This window comes from Paralichthys olivaceus, chromosome 17 (assembly GCF_024713975.1).
Source record: "Paralichthys olivaceus isolate ysfri-2021 chromosome 17, ASM2471397v2, whole genome shotgun sequence".
Lineage (NCBI taxonomy): Eukaryota > Metazoa > Chordata > Actinopteri > Pleuronectiformes > Paralichthyidae > Paralichthys > Paralichthys olivaceus.
The window spans coordinates 1,131,774-1,155,027 of NC_091109.1; the positions used below are offsets into that span (position 1 = coordinate 1,131,774).

At 42.0% G+C, this 23,254-nt stretch overlaps 1 protein-coding gene across 2 annotated transcripts in view; it reads right to left on the reverse strand.

The window, feature by feature from the left end:
- nrbp2b (nuclear receptor binding protein 2b) overlaps positions 1 to 23,254 on the reverse strand; it is a 25,921-nt gene continuing 2,667 nt past the window's right edge. The window contains exons 2-18 of one of the 2 annotated variants that reach the window (XM_020087673.2): positions 7,486 to 7,608; positions 6,968 to 7,069; positions 6,805 to 6,894; positions 6,379 to 6,419; positions 6,190 to 6,284; positions 6,019 to 6,042; positions 5,845 to 5,931; positions 5,616 to 5,671; positions 5,430 to 5,525; positions 5,047 to 5,179; positions 4,585 to 4,687; positions 4,429 to 4,479; positions 4,214 to 4,349; positions 3,903 to 3,956; positions 3,647 to 3,710; positions 2,995 to 3,050; positions 1 to 2,871 (exon numbers count right to left, since the gene is read on the reverse strand). In XM_020087673.2, coding sequence (XP_019943232.1) covers positions 2,785 to 2,871; positions 2,995 to 3,050; positions 3,647 to 3,710; positions 3,903 to 3,956; positions 4,214 to 4,349; positions 4,429 to 4,479; positions 4,585 to 4,687; positions 5,047 to 5,179; positions 5,430 to 5,525; positions 5,616 to 5,671; positions 5,845 to 5,931; positions 6,019 to 6,042; positions 6,190 to 6,284; positions 6,379 to 6,419; positions 6,805 to 6,894; positions 6,968 to 7,069; positions 7,486 to 7,608 — 1,398 coding nt within the window. In that variant the 3' untranslated portion in view covers positions 1 to 2,784. The remainder of the gene's footprint in view (positions 2,872 to 2,994; positions 3,051 to 3,646; positions 3,711 to 3,902; positions 3,957 to 4,213; positions 4,350 to 4,428; positions 4,480 to 4,584; positions 4,688 to 5,046; positions 5,180 to 5,429; positions 5,526 to 5,615; positions 5,672 to 5,844; positions 5,932 to 6,018; positions 6,043 to 6,189; positions 6,285 to 6,378; positions 6,420 to 6,804; positions 6,895 to 6,967; positions 7,070 to 7,485; positions 7,609 to 23,254) is intronic. The other variant, XM_069512474.1, reaches the window with a different exon arrangement.

The window sequence follows — 23,254 nt, forward strand, 5'->3', positions numbered from 1 at the left end:
AACATTTTACATATAGTTTATTGTCATGTTATTGATTGCAGTACCAACGATATTTAACAAAGGTTTAAGTGGAACACATCCAAAGGCAAGTTTCATTCAACAGAGTCACAGGAAACAAAAGTAATCTGACATAATGTAAGACTGATATGGATTTTTTTTTTGTCATGTTTGCACAGTCTAAACATTCATTTCCTTGGTCAGGTCCCCACTGGAACCAAACTGTGACTGAGAAAAAGGCAAAATGCTAAGTTTTGAATGGTCGCAGGCTATTAAGACATGCAGCTTACAAGATCAAATGAGAACAATGGCACTGCTGTGCTTTGAAATTCTGTCCAGAGTAAACCCCGCTTTAATAGCCACAAACAAATATGTACACCACGGCATCTAGAAAGTGAATGTCTGGGAGAATTCAGGGCCCCTGTCTTCAAGGACACGCTGATAAAAAGGCTCGACACAGAGTATAGTAAGTAAGCACTGTAAGCAATGACTGTACAGCAGCGCAACTGTTATGAAACTGCCACTTTACACACGCGGGAAACAAATGAAGCAGAACTAAGTGAGTCTGACAAATGAGAGTATTCTCCTGAAAACTCATGAAACAATTCACTGTTGTTTTTTGTGAAGGAAAAATCCATCCAAAAGTTGTTTTATGGTGCAAATGTTGAGCTTTTATACGAGCAAATCTCACAGAGCCGAAGATGTTCTCTATTTTTGTGTTTGTGTGGGCTGCAGTGCAATCAATTCCAAGGTTCACTCTGACATTGTCTGAAAGAGAAGCACAGTAGATTTTGTTCTTGGAAATGAGCCTCATACAGAACATTTTGTCAGAAACTACGTTTCAGAATCCAATTGAAATGCTAAATGCTTGTGTATAATAAAAGTACTTAGACATTCAGATATAAATATAAATTGATTAACTATTAAAGGAAAAAAATGAAATAATGATTGGAGAAAGATAAACAATGCAGATGCACTGCATGATGCAAAGAAGCAGTTAACACGAGTCGTATTCTGTGGCATGTATGAAAATGCTAAATCTGGTTAATTTTGATTTTGTATCAAGATGGGAGAAGGAAAAGTTCCAAGTGATGTTGAAAGAGGTTTCATTGTTGAGGCACGGATGGCCGGAGTTCAGCTGAGTGTTTCAATAGCAACAGTAACTTCAGAGAAAATAGTAAATAGGTTCAGAAATCACACACACGTGATGAGTGAGCTGTGAGGAACACAACACAAGACAGACTGTTACTTAGAGAGGGATGTTATCGTATCCTGGTTGCTGTGCAAAAATCCTTCATTACAAACATTAATGCACATTTGAGAGTTCAGCTGTGCAAAAACCATAGATGTGGAAAACAGTGATATGATGAGCTGAGTCACGAGGGGTCAATAAACAGTTTAATGAGTATGTGTAGTCTTTTAAAACAATGAGCTGAGACACTTCTCCTTTTAATATTCTCTACTTGCACCATAAGTTTTCTGAACGTTTGGGTGGATTTTTCCTTTCACACTCCTCGCGACATGTTTACAAATCAAATTCATTGTTAGAAAGTATTTTCAGATGGTTTGGGGGATACAGCAAAGTAACTATAGCAGTAACATTTATTAACAATATAGCATTTGTATTGATAAGTCTCAAGGTCGCATCACCAAAAGCTTTTCTCCCATTCACGTAGGACTATGCCTCTAAATCTCAGGCTTCTTGTGATGTATTCCAGTTGTTGTTTTTTTATATAAGCAGCAGCTCTTCCAAAACCAATATTGACTGAAGCGGAGAGAATTATCTTCTAATTCATATGTCAAATATACAGCGGCTGCAGCTCTTAGTGGAGCTTCCATTATCGGGTGTTGTGTTCATGCTCCTATTGTGACAATGTGAATAAGAGACAGGAACTCGCCCAAATATTTCTAGTTTTAAAATGGTCAGCCTGAGTAAGTTGAATTCAAAATTTTCAAGTTGGATGTGATTGTTTCATTCGGAAATCTTTGTCCAAAGTACATTGCCATATCAGGCACTTTGCAAGTCTTTGGCTTTCAGAACTCTTTTACAGGGAAACCCCTTAAGAGCACTACAGGCTAAAAGAGAGGCATCATCTCATCATTACATGTAGGCATGGCGTGTTTACCTCCGGGAGAAAGAGCCTTTAACCCAAGAGTTCAGTAAGGTGTGTTAATTTTGCAGATTATATTAAAAAAAACATATTAGATGCTTAGTTCACAGTTAAACAGAAATAAATAAGTATGAACAGTACAGTTTTTATGGAATATAAAATTCCAAAAACAGTAATAAAATGAATGTTCTGGCTGAGGAGGGAGAGAGAGGCTTTAGTAAGTCGTCACCAAGTGCAGATGAGGCTTATGAGCGATAAAACGTTTCTGCAAACACAGCTGCTGATTTGAAAGTAAATCATATCCATTCTGATTAGTGGCGTTACGGAAAAACCTAAGTTGTAAAATATATTAAGGCGTGATAGCCCTTTTAGGCAGGGAGTTTGTCGATCTTCCACTGCATTGTGGGATTGCTGAACACAGCCATGATGCCTCTAGTCGTCCAACCAGAGGTGCCTTCAGTTCCTCTGTCAGTGCTCGTGTCTCCTCTTTCTCTCTGGGATGGTTTACTGACTGTCAAGGCCCAGCGTCCTTCTGCATTTGTCCCCATTTTATCCCCAGCTGGGTCGGCTCCCCTCTGTTCCCGGCTATGTGATCCTGCCCTCTCCCTTTCTTTATCCTTATGGTCAACACCGCGGGCCCCTTAAGTCCAGGTCAGACATCGTTGTGACCCTCTCCTCACTGTGTGCTCCCAGAGGCGAGCGCTCGGACCCGGTGTCGGCTGATGGCGTCCTCCAGGAACCCTGCCACCTTCTCACTGTCCTCCTACGCACAACAAAAAAGACAGTTCAGTACATTTTCAAGACTAGATATGAAATACCAATATAAATTCAAGAATTTTCCAATGTTGTTGATAAGGATAAGAAGTAAATAAGCTTTTATATTAACCTCATTAATGAAGGCATAGTGAACAAGTTCACTGGCAAGGTCTTTGGAGGTGTCAGCTGAAAGTTTCACATAAAATACTTCAGTTACAATAATCTGCAACACAAATGAGCCTACAGAGTTCACAAAACATGGACATTTAAGGGATAGAGCTGGTGATGTGTAATTCTGCCAAAGAGGTTATGTCTGGATTTTTTGTTTGTACCATGAAGCTGAGTGAAAGGATGCAATATGTGTCAAGTAAGAACCCATTAAATGTTGGTGTGCATCTGAATCAGTGGGTGGATAATCTAAGATGGCGAGATGGGGCTTTTTTCAAAAAAAAAAATTGATTTCACAGAGAACAATAATAATTTTTAGGGGACTTATACTGACATGAATGTGTGAAATAAAAATCTGGATCTCGTGAATTAAAATGTGGTTTCATTAGGGGGCTGTTTGTGGAGGAATGCACTTTACTAGGTTGCCATTCTAAAAGACTCGATATTCTCTGTATTATCAGCAATTCCCATGTTAAGACCAGAGCCTACATCTAACCACATAATCTGCTGTTAAAAATATTAGTCAAGAAATACACTTTTTTTAGCCCATTTATCTCAAAAATGTCAGGTACTTAGAGACAGACTGACATTGTGTTGGTTGAAAATCAACTCACTTGGAAGGATGTCACAGCTGAGCTGCCTGTGAAGTTTATCATCCATCTTCAGAAACAACGAGAGCTGAGGAAACATCACAAGGTCAAATTAAATCAGACTGGATTAGTGCTTATTTTAATTAAAATAAGTGTTGCACCACACAAAGCTGCTGGAACAATAATAAAAAGAAAACTATCAATTAGCTTATTAATCATTAAAAAGCCCAAAGAAAGTGTTGGCAAATGGGCAGAGTACCTGTAACACTACGTGACTCACATGAGTTTTGGTCCCTTCTTCATTTGACTCCAAATTACAGTGCATCTGAACAACCTACAACATCAACAGAGCAAAAAAGGTCACAGAGTAAAATCAACAGTAAAATGGAGACACAGCAAAAAAGTCTTACGTATGTTTTGGTTGATAGTAAACAGGCGTAACATGCAGGTCCTGTTAGTTTAGCTAAATTGGCAATGAGAGGGTTTTTCCATGCGGAAAAGTAAAATTTGCAGGAAGAAGAACTGAACTTTAGAAGACATGTTTGCTGTGTATCTGTGTGACTGCGTATCTATCACAGTTGTGTTGTTGACCTTTCTAGTTTCTGTCTCCTGGGGTTCAGGAGTCGGCGTCTTGACTGTCTCGACCTGCTCCTGAGACAAGGACAGGGCACGAGGGACGGGATGAGGCCGGGACGATGCAAAGTTCATTAGCGGGTAAATCCCATTCCTGAAGAGAGGAGAGGAAGAAGTGTTAAAAACCTTCTGCACTTGTCGGGTGAAAAGTCACATGCTGTGGTTTCACTCACTTTACATCCTCCAGAAACTTATCAAGCTCCAAAGGAGACACGTGGGAGTATCTGTTAAATAAGAAAGAACACAGAAAGGAGCAGAGTGAGGGTTTTGTCATGATTTGCCGTGAGACAATTACAGGAAGCCAAAGATATGAGATAATTTGATTTTACTTGAGCTGAACTCCCTGTCTGTCCTCATGTTTAATCTCTGCCATGACAGCACTGGGGTCAAAGGACTTGGTTTTCTCCTCCACACAGTTCTCAGGGAGCAGGTCTGTGGATGAAACACAGATTTGAGACTAATTACAGTGATTTCTACTGATTTAATGAATTATACTGACACTTACACAACTGATAAAGTTTGTCCGCAATGTGGAAATACATTTTTCTTCTCAAATATCATTTTAAACTCAATTTGAGACCTTTAACTGTAAATAGAGGTGAATAAAAACATCAATGTGATTTCATGGTCCTATGACTTTATAAAAAAATATTTCAAGGTAAATATACAAACATAATGTAATTTTTAATGTAATGTGTCAATATTAGGTCTAAAATGTGCTGTTTGCCTGAAAAGAGGGAACAAAGGGATTTTCGTTCAGCGAACTCGTCCTGTGGAGGTGAGAAACTCACACTGGTTATTGATGAGGCAGTGGGCGGCGAGCAGTTTGAGGGAGTGGACCTCGAACAGAACTCGGTGGAACAGAAGGTCGTGAGCTGTAGGACGGAGCTTGGCTTCGTGACGCAAACAAGACTGTGTGAACTCCTGCAACAACACGCCCAGTCCAACACATTACATGACAGCACTGTGAGACAGTTTATTGAGCGTCACTGACGCCATGTTTCACCGGAACCTGACACAGTTTTCCTGCATGAGGTTTGAAATAAACCAAGAAGCAAGGTGGTGTGTGTGGGCGAGTGTTAACTGAGCCGTGTGGGACAGTTTGTTTTTAATCTCCATGTTTCCTTGGTTGCACTGGTGTCTATTTAGGACAAGAGGTATTTTGGACACTCACTCTCATGAGAGGGTCTTCCAGAGATTGACCTGCATTGACGATGGCCTCCTTGGACACAGCTGTATCTCCGTTAGCCTGGATCTCCAGTACTGCCATCTAGAGGTGCAAGAAATCTGTGTTAACACACACTCGCTTATAAACAGACACACAGGAGTGAATCTTACAGCATCCATGTGTTTCTCTCACCTCTAGAGCGCAGATGCCAAAGGAGAAAATGTCTATGGCGTAATCATCTTCGCCGGCTGGAATTGGAGACAAAAGAAGATGAGAATCATAGAAAAACGAGAAGGAAAAGGTTTCCGCCGAAGTGAAAAGGTAATTTGGTGCAGCTTGGTTGAATTTAAGCAAACTGTTGGGCATGTGTGTGATCTTTTACGGCTGAAACCTAAACACAGACTGACTCCGTTACACTTGCCTCCGTATTCTGGAGCGAAAAAATGCAGATTCCTCTGCTCGTCACGATGTTGCCTCCCTTTACCGTGAACACTGGCATCTGGGAACACTGGTCAGAGAAAACAAAGATAAGGTTAAGTGACATATGACACCAATGAAAACACATGTATCCACAACAGAATGATCTATTTCTTACCATTAACAAATAGCCGATGCCACACTGTGGAAAGAAAATTAGGCATAATTTAGATATTTAGTGTGTTTTGTAAAACTGCAGAGATTAATGAATCCAGAGAGCCACAGTCTGAGATAACAGCAGAGGAGGCTGCTCGCTGCAGTAACATAAAAAGCCCTGCTGGGAGCAGACCTGAGCCGATCTTGATGAGGCCGTTGTGCTGGATGAAGATGGTGTCGCACGTCAGGTTGCCATGGATTATTGGTGGATCACAGGAGTGGAGATAACTGACAGGAAATAAAAAAACATCAGATTAATGTTCAGGCTGCGATAACAGATGTGTTTCATGTTAGAATCCTGGAGAATAAAATCAATCTGTACCTGAGAGCTGAGAGAATCTGGGTGCACCATCTCTTCCAGGCCTAAAATAAAGCAACAGGAACCTTCTAAAATATTTATATCATTTACTCGAACACATTAGAGTACGGTATTGATCCTTTGTTCTTAGGAATTATTGGAAATAAGGCTATACTCCAGCCAATGTATAGAACTTTTAACAATCATTCCAGGCTTTGAATTATTAAAACACCAAATGTGCACTGACCAAAGAGAAAAAAAAACGACTTGCTGGATAAATAATAAAATAGGTTTTGGTTTTCAAACCCACAACATTGCAAAATGCAATATATATCAGGCCACGTCAGGTTACATAACCTCTAATCCTGCAGGAAATATGGACAGTGATTGGACAGCAGCGCCGCGCGTCAGACAGACGATACAGTATGTGACCAGAGTCAAAACACTGACCTTCACATTCATAGTCTTGTGGTTCTTCTTAGTTTTCTTCAGGAACTGCTTAAGGCTGCCTGACGACATGTATTCTGTGATGAATATAACCTGTGGAGGAGGAGAACACGGATCAGTGTGTAGTGTGTGTGTGTGTGTGTGTGTGTGTGTGAAGACCTCTTACCCGAGCCTGGCTCTCCTTCATGTCCAGCCAGTACTTGTGGAACTTGACGATGTTTGGGTGTTCGACCTGCATCAGGTTCTCAAACATCTCCTTGATCTTCTCCTGGAAAACAAACTTCTCAGTTATTCATACGTCTTCATTCAACCTTGATATTTTAATGACGCAACGAGAATAAACAAAAGCTGGAGGCAATGTGATAAATATGTCTCAAAGTAGTTTCATACTTTTGTCCTTTAATTTCCTCTTTTTTATTACTGTTGATATTGACAAGGGACTGATTACCGAATATCTCTTTAAAATTACATCCGCTGCTAAAGCCAACTCATGGAAATGGATACAGGTGGAGCCTCCAGACAAAGGATGACTGGAATTATCTAACCTATACAGACAAACCGACCTTTATCGTACTGGAAAACACATGTCATACACATAATGTAAAACAATAATGTTAATAAAGGCAACAAATCAAATTAAAGTAAATTCATTGTGTTGGCTTCAGGTAAAAAGAGCCATCATACCTCCTGTGCTTTGAAGACCTTCTTGTCGGAGAAGAGCACCTCGTTCCACACCACCTCCACACCTTCCTCTGTGTCCATGGCCAGAGACGCACTCTCCACCCCAGGGACATTACCTTGGCTGACCTGCAGGGGGCAGAAAGTAGCAGATATCGGATTTAGCGAAATGCAAACACAGCAGCTGCAAAATCTCAAATTGCAAATCCAAAAGTTACACTTAGATAAAGATAAACCTGAGTCACCTGTTTACACAATCTGCAGTCATGAAGCAATATTAGCTTTTCAACTTCAACGCTTTTTACGTACACAGTCATTGAAGCCTTTTTTGTTATAAAAAATTAAAGTAAAAGAAAAAAACATGCAGAACTGGAACAAAGACAGAGTCAGAGAGAGACATGGCTCCAGCACTGCCATCGCAGTTCAATCATAGGCCAGTGACCAACCAATGACAATGGAGACAAAAGCACGAGAGCATGCTGGTGACCCATAACAACACGTAGTAGATGTTGCTGTAAAGCAGCAGGGCATTAGCGGGCACTCGCTAAAATAAAAAAGCAGGTTTGAAATGATTAGAAATCCTCTCCCTCCCCGCTGTGACGATAATATCTGATAAAAGCTCCATGTAATCTATTCACGCAGATCTGACGCTGGTAACTCCGTTAGTGAAAAGTTGTATCTGGGCCTCTCGGTGTAGGGCGGTCTGTAAGGTAGAGTATTTAAACCACATCGAATTCAGTTTGATCTAATCAGTGTGGACGATAATTCACTCCACTTGGGTTATGTGTTCAGTGCTGCCAGCCATGTACAGGATGAGATGAGAATGAACAGCGATGGGGGGCGGGAGGGGGGGTGAGCAGCAGCTTGTGTCAGGAGGGAAGAGATGGATTAGCGGGAGAAGGAGAGAGAGGGGGATTGTGGATGAGGGATTTAGAGAGATGAGACAAGATGGAGGAGGTGGCGGCACACAAGCTTCAATAAAAAAAAAAAAACCCGAAGCAGAGAAGAGGCAGTGGCCGGGTCTATAATCTGGCAGACGCAGACCGCCCGGGGCTCCATCACTGCATGAGGCAGCGTCTTATGCAACAAAGCGCTCAGGACTGCTCTTCACAGGATATTGCTGCTTCAGCTGAGTCGACCTGAACTTGGAAGTGGTGGTTTAGTCAGTTTAAAGAGACTGAAGTGGGTCCAACGTTTTTTGCTAATAAGCATTTAACAAATCTAAGATCCAATAATTGCATCTTGCCAAATTAATAGCAAAATTGTTTTGTGGATAGACCTACAATTATTAATTTATTCATGGTTTATTTGTTAGGGACGAGTGCACTTGATAAAATGAGAACAGTCGTCCCATGCAAGTATCACAGTGCTTCTACCTTTACTGGAAGTGCTGTTCTGAAGATATCAATTATAGAGAGATTAAAAGGGAATCAAAATGTGATAAATAAAATAAACAATAAAGCACAAATAAAAAATGAGACAAGGGTCCATATTAAAACACCAGGACGTAAAACACTGTTATTATTAATTTTAGCTTGTAACTTGGCCTTGTGCACAGGAGCAAGTTGAACTTGTAGACTCTAAAGATGGACCACATGTCTCCACCTCCTCCCATCATACATAAAAATTAAGTTAAACTGGCCCTGATACGAAAGCTGCCGTCTTGTTCTTTCGACGTCTTTTGGAGACTTTGCAGTAACTAATTAAACACAAACTCACTTGAAATGACGGGGGGGGGGGGGGGGGGGGGGGGGCATCTGAACAACTATTATTTGGGCTTCTCCCTCCGTCTCAATGATGCTTATTACTGCTAAATGCTAACCATTGAGATTTTCCACAGAGCTCCACTTGTGACGTCGTCATCTTTAACTCTGCGGGTCAAAAAAAACGTCTTTCAGCATCAGACTGGAGCAACACGAGGACGGTTGTTTATTGAACCAAACGGGGAGAAAATTCCAAGCGCCCACAAAGAGCTGATAGAATTTTACAATCAGTCTTTTCAGACACCACAGATGTCTTCATGAAGTGAGCAAGGGAAAGAAATGCTCCACCAAATGTTTTCTGGTGTGTTTCTGGCTCGGCCCACACTGACGCTCCCTGCAGGGTTTTCTTTACAGATGAGGTGGGCAGCAGGAACAACATGACATATAATCTCTCTACTCCACCAAAGAAGATAATCTGATTACTGGTATTACAGAACCACGGTTCAACAGCAGAAGGAATTCCGTTGCTTGGATAGATGTCAGGACAGACCCATGTCAGTTTCCCACTGGCGTCGGGACTCGGCTGCTGTTTATTTTCTCTCGATGCTGAGAAACACTTCGTCCCCTGTCCCCGCGTCTCCCAAGAGGTCTGCTGCTCGGTCATGGTAGCGTGAGACTCGTAAACAGCGCCCTGGATGCTGCTCCCTGATTGGCTTTTGGAGGGGAGGTGGGTTTTAGGGTGTGGAGAGGGATTTATGAATCATGTGTTCATGTCATAACAACACCAACTTCTGTCCTGATGTTTGTCAAGTCTGCATCTGAGCCGGGTTAAACTGGATCTGACACCAGCCTCTCATTACATCACCACACAGTTTATTCCTGTGCGCTCCTCACTCACACCATGGCGGTTGTGGTCTGAGAGTTCCCTCATGTTCAGCGTGTGGGAGAGAAATACCACTCAGAGGTCATTTGATGACAATACAGCACCAGGGATAAACTGAATATTAAGTTAAAGGTGTGGGTGTGAATATGATGCTGGCTCAGTGTTGATTGTTAATTAGATTGATCCTTATACACGACCTAAGTAAAGGACAGCTATTCCATTCAAGACCCATCAGTCTCTTCACTTACACTCTATTATATACACTCATAATAATATAATATATATATATATATATATAAATGACTAAATGACTACTTTTCTACTTAATCAGTTTCTGTTTTAAGTGGAACAGATTTCAGAAATGTTCCTGCTGTATCATAGTGAATTTAGTGTTTCTGGTCTAATTGCTCATTGCGGATCTTTCTGGAGCTCGTGAGCAGTTAACAAGGGACAAAATTTTAATTAGAGTAAAATATACAGTATTTGTTTGGCAAGCTCTTCAATGTGCAACCTTATTGTTTATAAGTGTACTCACAGTACTCATGTATATATGTATGAGGGCATAGACAATGTGTGCATTTTACTCATTTGCATTTACAATTAACTTAAAACTGAATTAAAGAGGCATTGTGAGATTTAATTCTGCAGAAAACTAATTTTAGACTTCTGATAAACTCAGTTTCCGAAATACAAATCTAATGTTGAGCAGTTTCATGGAAAATAAATCAAATTTTAATGATATTTTGATGTTTACTTTTTGTTTTAAAGGGAAGGTGGTTCATCTTTATGAGGAGGATGCAGTTTGTGCGTCTCTGGGTTGTATTGTGTAAGATTTCAGTTTATTATGTGTAAATAGACACACCCTGCTCTCTGTGCAGAGCTCGACTGGCTCGTGGTATCGATCCACGCAGACGAAAAACACAAACCTTCACCTCCACAACCCGATGATCACAGAAGCTATAGCTGAACCGTCTGATTTCTAACGCAGAGATTCAGGGTGAGGTTGCTTTTACATTTGGCCCAAGGCCGGAGCATTATCTGAAAATCAGGGTCCGATGAGCCAGAGGGAGAACAGACGGGGGGGATTACAAGAGAGGAACAAAGTACAGCATGGCAGCTCTTTCTGTGTGACTCTTGTTGCCGAGGCATCTTAAATGAAAGCACGTCTTTGTCTGAGACTGTGTGTGGGTCCAAGCTGTACAGTAACAAAGAGCTTTGTCTCCTACATGTCAGCGTCTCGCCTCTTCCTACATCTCATACCTTAACGATGAGCGGATACGCCGCACACTATGAATATTTAATCACCAGATCTGGTACAGAAACAAGGCTACACCCAAGTAAAACGCCTGTAACGCTGTGTGAGTGGCTGGGCGAGTGTAATGTATGTAAATGAGCGCAGGCCTCTTTCTCGTCCACGTTGTGCCGCTGCGTCGCTAAGAGATTTCACTGGCATCAAAGAGGAGCAGGATCAAAGAGTTGGACTCGAGTGTTGTGGAAAAATGCAAAAGAGGAAAATCATCTCAAACTCTGCCGTGAGGATGTTGGAGAGGAAAAAGAAACGGCCTCTTCAGTACCAACAGGGTGTATATACCGCAGTGACAGAAACATGTTTACTGTATATTGGTGTTTTATTAAATCTGTCTGTAAGGCTGCAAATTTACGTCTGTAAAAATCTCCTTGGACATTCAAATACATTTCTGTAACCATGGAGATGACAGTTTGGATGAGGTAGCTACAGCTACAACTGATAATCTGAAATTGATTTCACATCCAGGTTATTTTAGATTCATTTCCGGGGAGTAGGAGGAAGTGGAGATGCTTATATATACAGTCTATGAGTTTAACACACTAGCGTGAAAATATTAGTCATGTGGCTTCAAGTAAATCTGCAGCTGACGTCATTGGTTTGTTTGGTCCTAAAGAAAATGACTGAACCTCGGATGAGTAACATGACGAGGACAGTTGAGGGATAAGCTGCATTTCAATCAAACTCGTTACAGAAAAATACTGAGAATCATAAAAACATTTTTACTTTCAAACCCTGTTAACTTTCACAAAGCAGCGTCACACTGCAAACCACGATCTAATGAGTCAACAGTTTAAACCAGACAAGACGAGATCCCCGACTCTCACTCTGCTGGTGTCTGGGCCCTGAGCCACTGACCGTCTGCTGACCTTCACCATCCCCACGAGCCGCTCAACTGTCCGCCTCCACACCCCCCCACCCCTCGCCTCAGGATGTCACATGAACACAATAAAGTCAGCCTCTCGGATAATGTGCGTGCGTCCGCTCAGCGTGAAGTCATAACTCGATGGCACCAGCCGAGAGCAGGTGACAGGAAACGTCTAGTCTTCATTCAGACGACAGATTATATCTGTGAAAGATTTTTCATCAGCAAAGAAGAAATCGCGTTAACGGGTCTGCAGCGTTTCTCAAATCGATGCCTGTCCTATCCCACATTATCTAAATTAAAGTGCTGCCAGGGTCCCTGACTCTCCGGAGCATAACTCTGCCAAAGGACGAGCAGGGGTCACACAAGCCGGTGAGCAGATATTAGACACATCAGCCCTCATCATGTCTCACTTGTTCATTTTCTCGTGGGGCAGTTAAAGCTCCCCGCGAAGAGGAATGCAGGCAGAGCGAGGCGGGTTCAGCAGAGCAGATGGATGCAGAGCGGAGAGCGGCTGCAAAACAAACAGCAACAGGACACAACACAGTCAAAACACAGCGAAAGACCAGGGAAGGTTTTTTCAGCTTGCTTCATGAAGCTCTGAAGCAGAAAAGAGTAAATGAATGTCCTGTTGTGCTGGAAGAGAATGACCCATTTTTAATAAAAAGCTTTGTGTGATATCAATATTTCTGGAGCATGATGAGCAGTGTGAGGCCTTCACGTGAGATTAAAAACATGCCTTTCTTGCACATGCTTTGTCTTTGGGATTGTGTTTGTCTGTGTTTCAGTCTGGGGCTGTAACCGCGCTGTCCTCGCTCCCATTGTGACTGAGACAAAGCTGCAGATTTATAAGTCCGGCGGGAGAGAGTCTGCAAAACCACAAATGCATTGGAGAAGAAAGAGGCTGCCCCCCCCCCCCGACCCGGACGTGATGAGCATATGGAGCGTTAAAGAGCAGCGTTACATAAGACTTTTAAACCACAATTCTTTTTAAATGAAACCAGGCTTTTTTTCCCATCATGCACTTGTCTGCGTCAATTAATCTATTTTCAGCTATTTTAATAAATCCGTCACTTTCTCTCGTGACGTGTGATTTTTGACCTCCGGTTGAGTACTTGAGCCTTGTTTACTTTTTACTTAATTATATATTCCTAATTCATTAATACAGATATTTGGAGAAGAAAAATCAGGTTCCTGTTATTCTGGTTTATTCAAAGAATTAGAATTTTCCTGTTTTTGATATTCACAGCTATGCATGAATTATTATAAAAAATGTTTAATACAAAATATATAGTTTAGATTAAATATAACAATAATAATATATTCAAATAATACTAATAAATATATAAATATTAAAATATATTAAATTACCATTATTTCAGTCCTACTTATTTTCAGAAATATTGAATATTTAGCTGAAATACTAATTTGGCTAAATTATTCTTTGTGTGTTTCACAAAAATATGAAGAGGTGATTTGAACTTCTCGAATTTGTAATCTTTCTTGGAAGTGGTTGTAATTATTAAATACATAAAAGACAAGATGGAAACCTTTGCTCAGCCCCAACATCGTATTTTCAGCTTGTTTTTTCTGACTCAAAGTCCCAAACTCAAAAATATAAATTCTACAGAGATAATTAAGAAAGAATATCAGTAGAATTCCTGATCAAACGACTAATCAAAAAAAAATCAATGAATGGATTTAGTACTGATCAGGATCCAATTCCACTCGATTGATCAGGTAAATCTGTTCATCAGTCTGCTGTGAACTGTGAACACGTTCAAACCTCTGACCTGGAGTCAGTGAGCTGGTCACACTCCCACACCCCCGTATTCCAACCAATCAAACACTCACACGGACAGAAAAACACACAAGGTCACTTTTATATGCTTACGTGTGTGTTTACAAAAAAAATGTCTGCTCAACCTCTGAGGACAGATAAAAACCCCTCGACTGACATTTAGAGCATTTGGGTTAAAGGTATGAAGACAGATTCATACAATGCAGAGTCAAGAAGCATGTTTACACAACAGGAATCCAATAAAGCTGATGACAGCGTTTATCTGGTGTTTGTCTTTCATTCAGGAGTGAGATCGGTATCGGTCGTGAGCTGGCATGACGAGCATGAGTCGTAGTTGACATCTGATTGTGAGAATGTGAACCAGCATCTCGGCTGAGAGACAGAACCTCATCGTTAGCTGTCAGATCCCAGTGAAGGGAAAAGGCCTCATCACGGCCTCCCTGACCCACGTGGCTCTCCTCCACTGTGAGGGGTTAAAACGCAGATAATCCTTTATCGCCACAGAGTTGCTGCCCTCTGCATTTTCCTCAAATAATCTTTACGAGTTACGGCCGCTTTGCAGTCTTTTATCTAATCTGTGTTTTTCTTTTGATTTGCTGATTTTCAAAGGACAAAACGAAGAGAGGGGACGTTACGAAAAGGTCATGAAGTGGAGGGGAAATCCCAATGTCACGATTAGAGCCGACACACCACAGCTCCATGAGGCTAAGTATTTATGTTGGCAGGTGCTGCAGGAGGCAAAAAGCTAATTTCATGTTTTCACATCAGTGGGTTTTTGTTTGGCGGCAGGATTACAGAAAAACTACTGAATGGATTTTAATGAAACATAAATTTTTGGCGCAGATTCGAACAGCTATTTTATTTCTTAAGTGTAAACTGCAAATATGATAAAATATGTCCAAAAAAATGGCCGACAATATTTTTCAAGACGAAAGCATCAGCGCAAACCTAACGTCACATCAACATCATCAAATGTAATTTGATATTTTCAGATATTTAATGAATAAATTACCCTCTACTGAGAATTATTTCAATTATGTCAGATTTGATTTCACATTAATCCTCATCACCGCCGGCTTCAATTGATAAAACAATCATTTGTTTTGAAATGTAATTTGTGCCTGAAATAACGAGAGGAATTGGATATTTCCTGTGGGGAGGCCACAGCGCTCCTTTCTGTTCTGCGCCTGTGAGGAGCACAGGGTTAACAAGGCTGACCTGCTGTGTGTGTCATCTCCAATAAAGCAAATAGACCTCTGAACAAACAGAGGTCCAGTGCTGCAGCAGACGTCCTGCAGTCGTTAGTAGTTAGTTGTGCAGAGCGAGCCGGCTGCAGAAACCTGATAGAACCAAACGAATATCTGATGCATGCTGTAAGTCTGTAAATTAAATTATAAAGTCATCCATTGTTTTAAAAAAGCTGCTGATGGCAAACAGATTCCTGACAATTACCAGTTGTGTTAGAAAGAATCCAGTTTATGGCGTAAAACCACCGCGATGAATCGTTGTGAAACACTGACACAGCCTGACGTTAAGATTCTATCTCACTAATCTCTTCTGCAGCAGCAACGAAAGAAAGTGCAGAGAAATGACTTCTGGCCCACATCCTTACACAACCTTGGCCCGGCCAATTCACAGCTCTCGTGCTGAGTCATAATTGTAGAAAATCTGCGTGAGTGATGAACAGCTCTTTTCTTCTCGCTCCTTCTCGATGATACCGACTGATGTTACAGCTGCTTGGCATCGTCCCAGTTCAGGTCTCATTCACACGATAAGAATCTTCTCAATGAAAAACACTAAGTGATATTTCACAATCGCTCTTCTCAGGTAAAACAACTCCAACAGAAAAACTCTCTGTTTTTGTCTAAGGCCTTGCAGACTCACAGACTTTGACTCAGATCCTTGATAAGTGTTATTATGGTCCATTTTCTAAACATTTTGAGGCCTTTTTGAGGCTCTCTATTTTCCACGTCTGTCGAAAATCATTTTCAGTTATCTTTACTCTACTCGAGTACTTGTTATGGAACTTTATACTTCTACTCCACTGCAGTACACTTCAGCGGAGAATATTGTAGTTCTCACTCCTTAAAAAAACTTTTATTATAATAAATATCCAACAAATAACAATATTGACCATTATCTGTATAACAAGTTCTTTTACTTAAGGTTGTTCACCCATGTTTACCGCATTAACCTTTGTGGAGGTTTCAGCTCTGGGTTTGGTCTCCTCCACCAGGAACATATCATCCCCATTTATAGAAACTTTAACCCTCCACTCTGAGTTCCCCAGATATTTGCAAACGTTATCTGTCGAGTGCTGAGCTATAGTTGCGTACAAGGTTTACTTTGAACAATTATTCGCTGAACAAGCTGCCTGTTACAGTCAGAAACAACAGATGGGAGCAGAGGGCATATTGATGTGTTTTCATCTGTTTTTAAATGAACAACATATTGATTTACATAATCAGAAAGTGATAGAGAACCCTCTGTTCTGTTGGAGCCATGTACTTTAACTGGCCACACAGATGCCTCTAATTTCAAAAGTGCTGATTCAATCCTCTTAAAAAAATTGGCACCTTCTTGCGTTGAGGAACTCGATGGCGTTAATAAAAATGTGCAGACTCGGCTTCAAAGATCCATTTGTAATATAATCACTGGGTTTCACACAAAACTCGCTGACACGTGTGAGACGAAGAGGGAGAAGCTTTACTAAACAGGGAGGGAGTGTTTTGCAACTGGTCATTTTTTCTCGCCAGGAGGCCTGGAATAGAAGCAGTGTTTCAAAAAGTGTTTGCTCCGACCTGAAACTGGCCCCTTTCCCACTTGTTTTTAAAAAAGTGTGTGTTCCTGGAGGAGGTTTACGAGGTCTGGCAGAGTGTGCCTCAGTGTTCAAGTTCTCCATAAAGCAGGGCACTTTCTGCCCACTGGATTACCCAACTCCATGCTTGTAAATCCACACACACTGCTTGCTTCATTGCTACTACAAACCCAGAAAGGAAGAGCAATATGTTATGTGAGCTCCAGCGACCGCACCCCCCTCTGCTGCAACTCAGGCGGAGGTTACTGCAGTACAGCTCTCCAGCAAAAGAGGTGACTCAGGGTAAAGGCTCAAAAGGCTTGGCATACAATGCAAAGTTGTTTTTCTTTTAGATTTGGCCACAGCGGCCAACCAGGAAGAGCTAAAAGCTTGGTTTGAGCACAGGAGCCGTGTCCCTGTGCATGCTGGGAAGAACATTAGCTCACGACTGAAGGTAAAAGCAAGAAAAACAACAAGTAGGAGAACTTGTGTGAGGCGTGTGGGAATGCATTTACAGCTCAGAGATTGTTGTGTTTATAGTCCACAATTAGTCAAGCGGCTGGAATTGAGCTTGTTAAGAAGGCCCCATGTGGACGGAGAGGCAGATATGAACAAGAGCGGAGGATAGGCGTGTTCATCACGTTTATCGTCCAGTGGGAGATAGTGAGAGTCAACATGAGCCGTTCAAACAGAAAGCCGGTCGGCAGACATGCATGGAGACAGCGAGATGCATGTTCCTGTCCAGAGTTTCTGAAATCTCTGTCCGTCTGTGAAACACGTACAACGTTCATCTTATCAGCGTCATCGCAGACTGTGTCCAGCAGCGGGTCTTTATTCGCCTCGGCTCAATCACTGCAGGTCATTTTTACAGTTTTAGAAAGAAAACTACAACCAGCATCGCCACAGGCCGAACAAACAACCCTTTCACAAACAGGCAGGTTTAGAACAGGCGCTGCACGAGTTCACACTGAAAACCAGGACGTTCAAAGTAACAGACGCATGAGCCGAAACACCACACAGCTATTTATAATGCCCCTGAGATAGTATTTTACTACCCTGGAATGTTAGCATGGTGGCAATATTTTTATCTTTCATCAACACTATCATGGAGTAACAGTAGACAGGATTACAAAGTGACCTTCCAGGAATATGTGCTCACACATATTTGATTGACGGATGACACTGATTTGCAAGGCAACTAAAAAGCTGAGCCAAGTTCAATGAAGAAGATAGAAGGGACCATAAGAAACTTTAATGATCTTCATGTTTAACTTATTCTATCGTCCCGTTTGATAAAAGCTGAATTCTAACAGCGTCCTCTCAGTCGTTCGAATACGTCAGACTGACATTTCTATCCAATCACTGAAAAATAGACTTTTTTCATGTGTGTATTCATTCATTTCTTTTAAATAAACACTTTTATCTGACTCTACTGATATAATATAGTATCTGCCTTTAAAATCTACATGTACTCTCCATGTGAGGACATGACCTCTGTGTCCTTACAGCAGCACAGGCCTGACCATCAGTGCGTAACAAAGGGTGGGGGGGGGGTGGCTCCATATTTAATTCATCGGCCCTCTCGCTGATTGATGGTTGCTGGGACGCTCGGATCCAATTCTGATTTAACTGTGGCTCCTGTTTTACTTTCAGCGTCCGGAGCTGCATAAGAAACTCAGACACATTCAAATTCTGAATGCAAATGAGGTTGCATCTGCCAAACAGTTGACGTCAGCGGATTGATGAAGGAGCAGGGGGACGTCTCACAAGTGAGATGTGATTTCTACAGGAGGGACATGATGCAACATCACCAGACTGACCAAAAACTAACTACAATGCCAGAAACCATCTTTGAGACTTGACGTAAATTTTTTAATCTGTGTGTAAGTTTATGACCTGTACTGCAGCCAGCCACCAGGGGGCGACCAAGACACTTTGGCTTTACTTCATTGAGAATCGTGTATCTGTAAACCATTCTAATTCTTTACGAATGTCATTATTATCGGTTTAATGTTGATTATGTTTTGAATTTCTCACCATTGGAAAACGCTTAGTGCAAATAAAGTACAAGTACAATTATAATCTATGGGAGAAGTTGTGTTTAAAGAAGCGTTACACAACCTTATGTCACCGTCTGACTCAGCAGGGTTTGTGTAACGTTCTTTCAGGCTCATATTCCCACACTTTGAAGTCCCGTAGAACAGCAGGGCAGCGGTGTGACCTTTGCCTTAAAGCAGAGGGAGCGGTGAAAACCCTCACATCCAACTGCAATAACAATCTGAGCATCGCTGTGTCTTTAATGGTTTTATCTCCTCCTCGCTCTGATAGCAGCTCTTTAAAAGGAGCAGGAGTCGGAATCAGTCACGACTCAGAAGACAAACATTTATTACAGGCTTCACGTTACAGGAACTAACCTGTGCCTGAGACTATTATTAAAACCTGAAACCGAGTGTGTCACTGGCACAAGACTTAATCTGCAAAGCTCTGAATGTAAAACGTCTCCACTTTATGCATCACGTGTCAAAGCGAGAGGTCGTTATGTAATTTTATTACTTTCACCACAGATGTTCTGTTTTTTTATTTGCTGTTTGTCTGATGGTTGCACAACAACTACAGAAGTAAATCTATTGAAACTTGGTGGAAGGATGGAAGGAGGAGCGTCCATCACAATTAGTCTTTCACACATTTTTGTAATTGTGTCTGCTGCCCCTTGTCTGACTTCCTGTTAAACACTCGGGTTGACAGAACTAATCCTGATGTCCTTCATCTTTTTACTAATCTGGTTATTGTTGGCTTTCTGAAACCTAAACGGGGTGTGAGATTAAAGAAAGCTGGTGAACGAAGCTGGATTTATTTGGAAAAACATGATTCCTTGGCCTCGTAGAAACATGTAAGCTACAGACTTTAAGTTAGCCTCTCACCTCATTTCAGCTTTTCTCCCAATTATAGATTCCACCGTTTCCAGCAATTCTTTGGAAATGCTGCTCAGCGCCCGACGAAGCTACACCCTGAGGGTTTATTTGTCTCTGACTGTTTTATCTTTCTGCAACACTTACGAACAATGTTTTTGACTAATCCAAACAAAACGGAACAAATACAAGAACGGCAGTAGAGCACAAACTTCTTCCAAGGCCCGACAGTAAAAGAAAGTAAAAAGTATATTCCTGGAGCCGCTCCTTTGTCCTGATCTGTACCCAAATGTAATGGGTTCTTTCATGGCCCATGTCCCCTCCTTCCACCACGCTTAGTTGAAATCTTTTCAAATGGACAGGGGGCAAAAACTAAAATCTTTGACAGAGGTGATAAGTAGATAGTTTATTTTGTGCAGAGCGATGAAAAATGGAGGGGATTACTCAGCCTGAATTATGAAAATCCAGATGCAACTGTTGAGCCTCCAGTTTCAGTGTGATTAATGCCCCAGGCCTCTCTACTCAAGACATTTATGAAACAGCAGCGCAAAAAATGAGTCGATCTGAAGTAGGTACGAGGCATCGATGTCATGTGATGTGAGCTACTCTGGCAACTCAGCCTGCAGACATGTCAGCCATTCCTAGAGGATTCCTTTCCATGCCAGCTTTCCTGGCCGTGACTGGCAGAAGATCCGGGGGGTTGGTGGCTCCATTTCACACAGCTGGAGTGGAAAACGCTGACAGCCACCGCTCCGCACAACCCACCGGATCTGATGACCCCCCAGAGGCCTCGCTGACAGACCGGCTCGCATTTCACAACCAGGTGACAGGACTCCCTCGAGATCACATGACCCCCGAATGCACATCACAACATTAAAGTATTCTGAGGCGAATAAAAAATACAGGTTTGAAAGGGTCAGGGAAGCACGTGAGGAAGTTTCACGATGGGGCTGAACACCATCTGGTCGAGTTTGTCATGTGTCATGGTGGATCTGATACTGACACTAAGACTTAGTATTTATTTTTCGATTGAAGCAGAAATACGGAAACAGCATCTTAATAATAAAAAACATCCCAAGCACCTGAACGATTTCTGTGTGTGGATGTGAAAGTGAATAGACTATTTGATTTATTTCTGAGGAAATAAATCAAATAGTCTATTGAGACATTTCACTCAAAACCACAAATGTAAACACAGAGACGAACCATTTTGAGACAACAGCCACAGAGTGAGACCACCGTCCCCAGAGTCAATCAATGGAGACACCATCGTCAAACACAAATCATTACTCTTGTATTTGAGGACTCACAGGGTGTGGAAGTGATTCCTGGTAAACCCTTTAAGTGTTTAACAGGTGCATCAAAGATGGCGCTCCCTGCTCCTTGTTTCCCCTCCAGGGAAATCTGAGTGTCATTCCTCACAGGGCAGCTGTCAAACCAGCGACATGCCTGCGCTGCCGGATTAGCATGGAGTCTGTCATTAGGCAGATCCCCCCTCAGGACCGGAGACGTTCACTGCAAGCCACGACTTGACATGAGCTCACGAGGGGCAACGCTCTGTGCTGAGGATTCATTTGCTGGGTTTAATGACTCGTCTTTACAAGCTCGGAGATTGAAAACGTCCAAAAACTGCTGAAGGTTTATTGCTTCACGGCAAATGTAAGGTGACGACAATTGGTTGCCGTTGATTTGACTAATAAAAAAGATCCCAGCGTGTGTCACTGGCCTCTGATGTATTCATCATATGTTTCCTGGTGTTTTATTTGACGTTTTGACACATAAGGAGATATATTGGTAGTTTTAAGAACTGCACATCATCACAATGTAGTTTTACTGTGTATTTCCTCTCTCGGACTCTGAGGCTCACTTCTGATTGGCTCTCTGAGACACTGTTTAATGTGGATAAAAAAAGCCCTAGGAGGCGACTGACTCCTTTCCCATTGCCAGTAGAGAAAATTACCTCATTCAGCTGCATGTCACGTTTCAATCATTGCCGACTGTCAGAGTCATTTCACCCTGGGAGTGGGTTTTGGCCACAGCATCCAGACAAAAGCATGTGAACACCGGCACATGCGTGGGATATTTGTTAACATGCTTACGCAGAAATCAGCATCTGCCCATCACATTCATCCCCACACGCTGATCTGTGAGTTTACACCTCGAGGAACAAACGCAGCCCTGCGAGCAGATGGAGGCAGATCCTGGGAATGGAAGGTGGAGCTATTACTGGAACGAGCTGCTCCGGCGCACAGACCCGGGGCTGGGTATGGATTCACTTCAGGAGGTTTCAGCCGGCTGCATTATTGAGCCCGAGATCACAGGGGGGCCGGTGATAATCTTCTGTCCAAGCTGGACTGTAATAAAACAGGCTCAGGGTCACAGGTCAGGTTGGACCTGCTCCGTAAAATAATCCCTGTGTCGAGACTCTTCAGGAATCAGGTGCTGTGGACGTCCAGTTAGCTCGCTGGGCAGCAACTTGACCCCAATTATATCTGTCAGCAGGAATATGTGAAAACTACCGCACCGATTTCCAGTTTAGCCTAAATTTTTGCACCTTTAAAAATAAACCAAATGACCTCTTAGTAGAACCTGTTTGCATTTTAGTCTGAAGAGGGGCCTGTTTCTGAAACATTGCCAATCTGGAAGGTTAAATAAAAAAAAGTGGAGATGGATGTAGGAGAGGATGATGATCTCGGGAAGTTAGAAAATCAGAATTGCGTTCATGTGTTCTGAGGGGATAAAATATCCTATTGCGAATTACAGGAACGAGAGTTTTTAAAGCATCAGATCTTTGGCTGACATCTCGCCTCAGTGCTCGAAAACCTCTTTAGCTTTAGAGCATCTTATATCTGATCCCTAAACATTTTGTGAATTATTTCATGGATTTCTCATTAATGCAAAATTGAAAGATAAACTGGAGAGAGGTTTTTTTGTCAGATTCGTGCCTCAACAATAATATTTTGTGAGTCACTATTTGCAAAATGTCCTGACTGGCGTCACTGTGGGAAATGCATCATGACAAGTAAAATCACGCTGCTGACGTGCAGGTTTCCATGTAATCATTTTCACAAAAAGACCAACAGTCATTTTGTGCAACAAATTTTCAGTTTGGTTAATTTCTCACAAACATCGACTGGAACCAGAGACCTTGAAAAAGCCTCTCACCCACAGTTGTCGTGCTTCCACTCGCATAGCTTTTATTTCCAATCCAGCTTGTGGAGTCCCCGAGAAAAATCAATGCTCAGCGTGTGGAGTCAAGAGGGATAAACTCCACTTTAAAAAGGCAGCACATTCATCCAGTTTCACAATCTGAAACCTCCGCCTGTGCCACTGCTGAGAAAAACATCCGAGGCTACGATTCCATGTGCTTATGTGCTGGAGGCCTGTGTTTGCTTTAATGGCTGAGCCCAATGACAGATATGGCGGTGTGTGAGCACTGTGAACTTTCACCTACTGACTGAATTTACTGAGCATTCATGTGCATTTCAAGGCCGACGCTCAGACGCGCCAA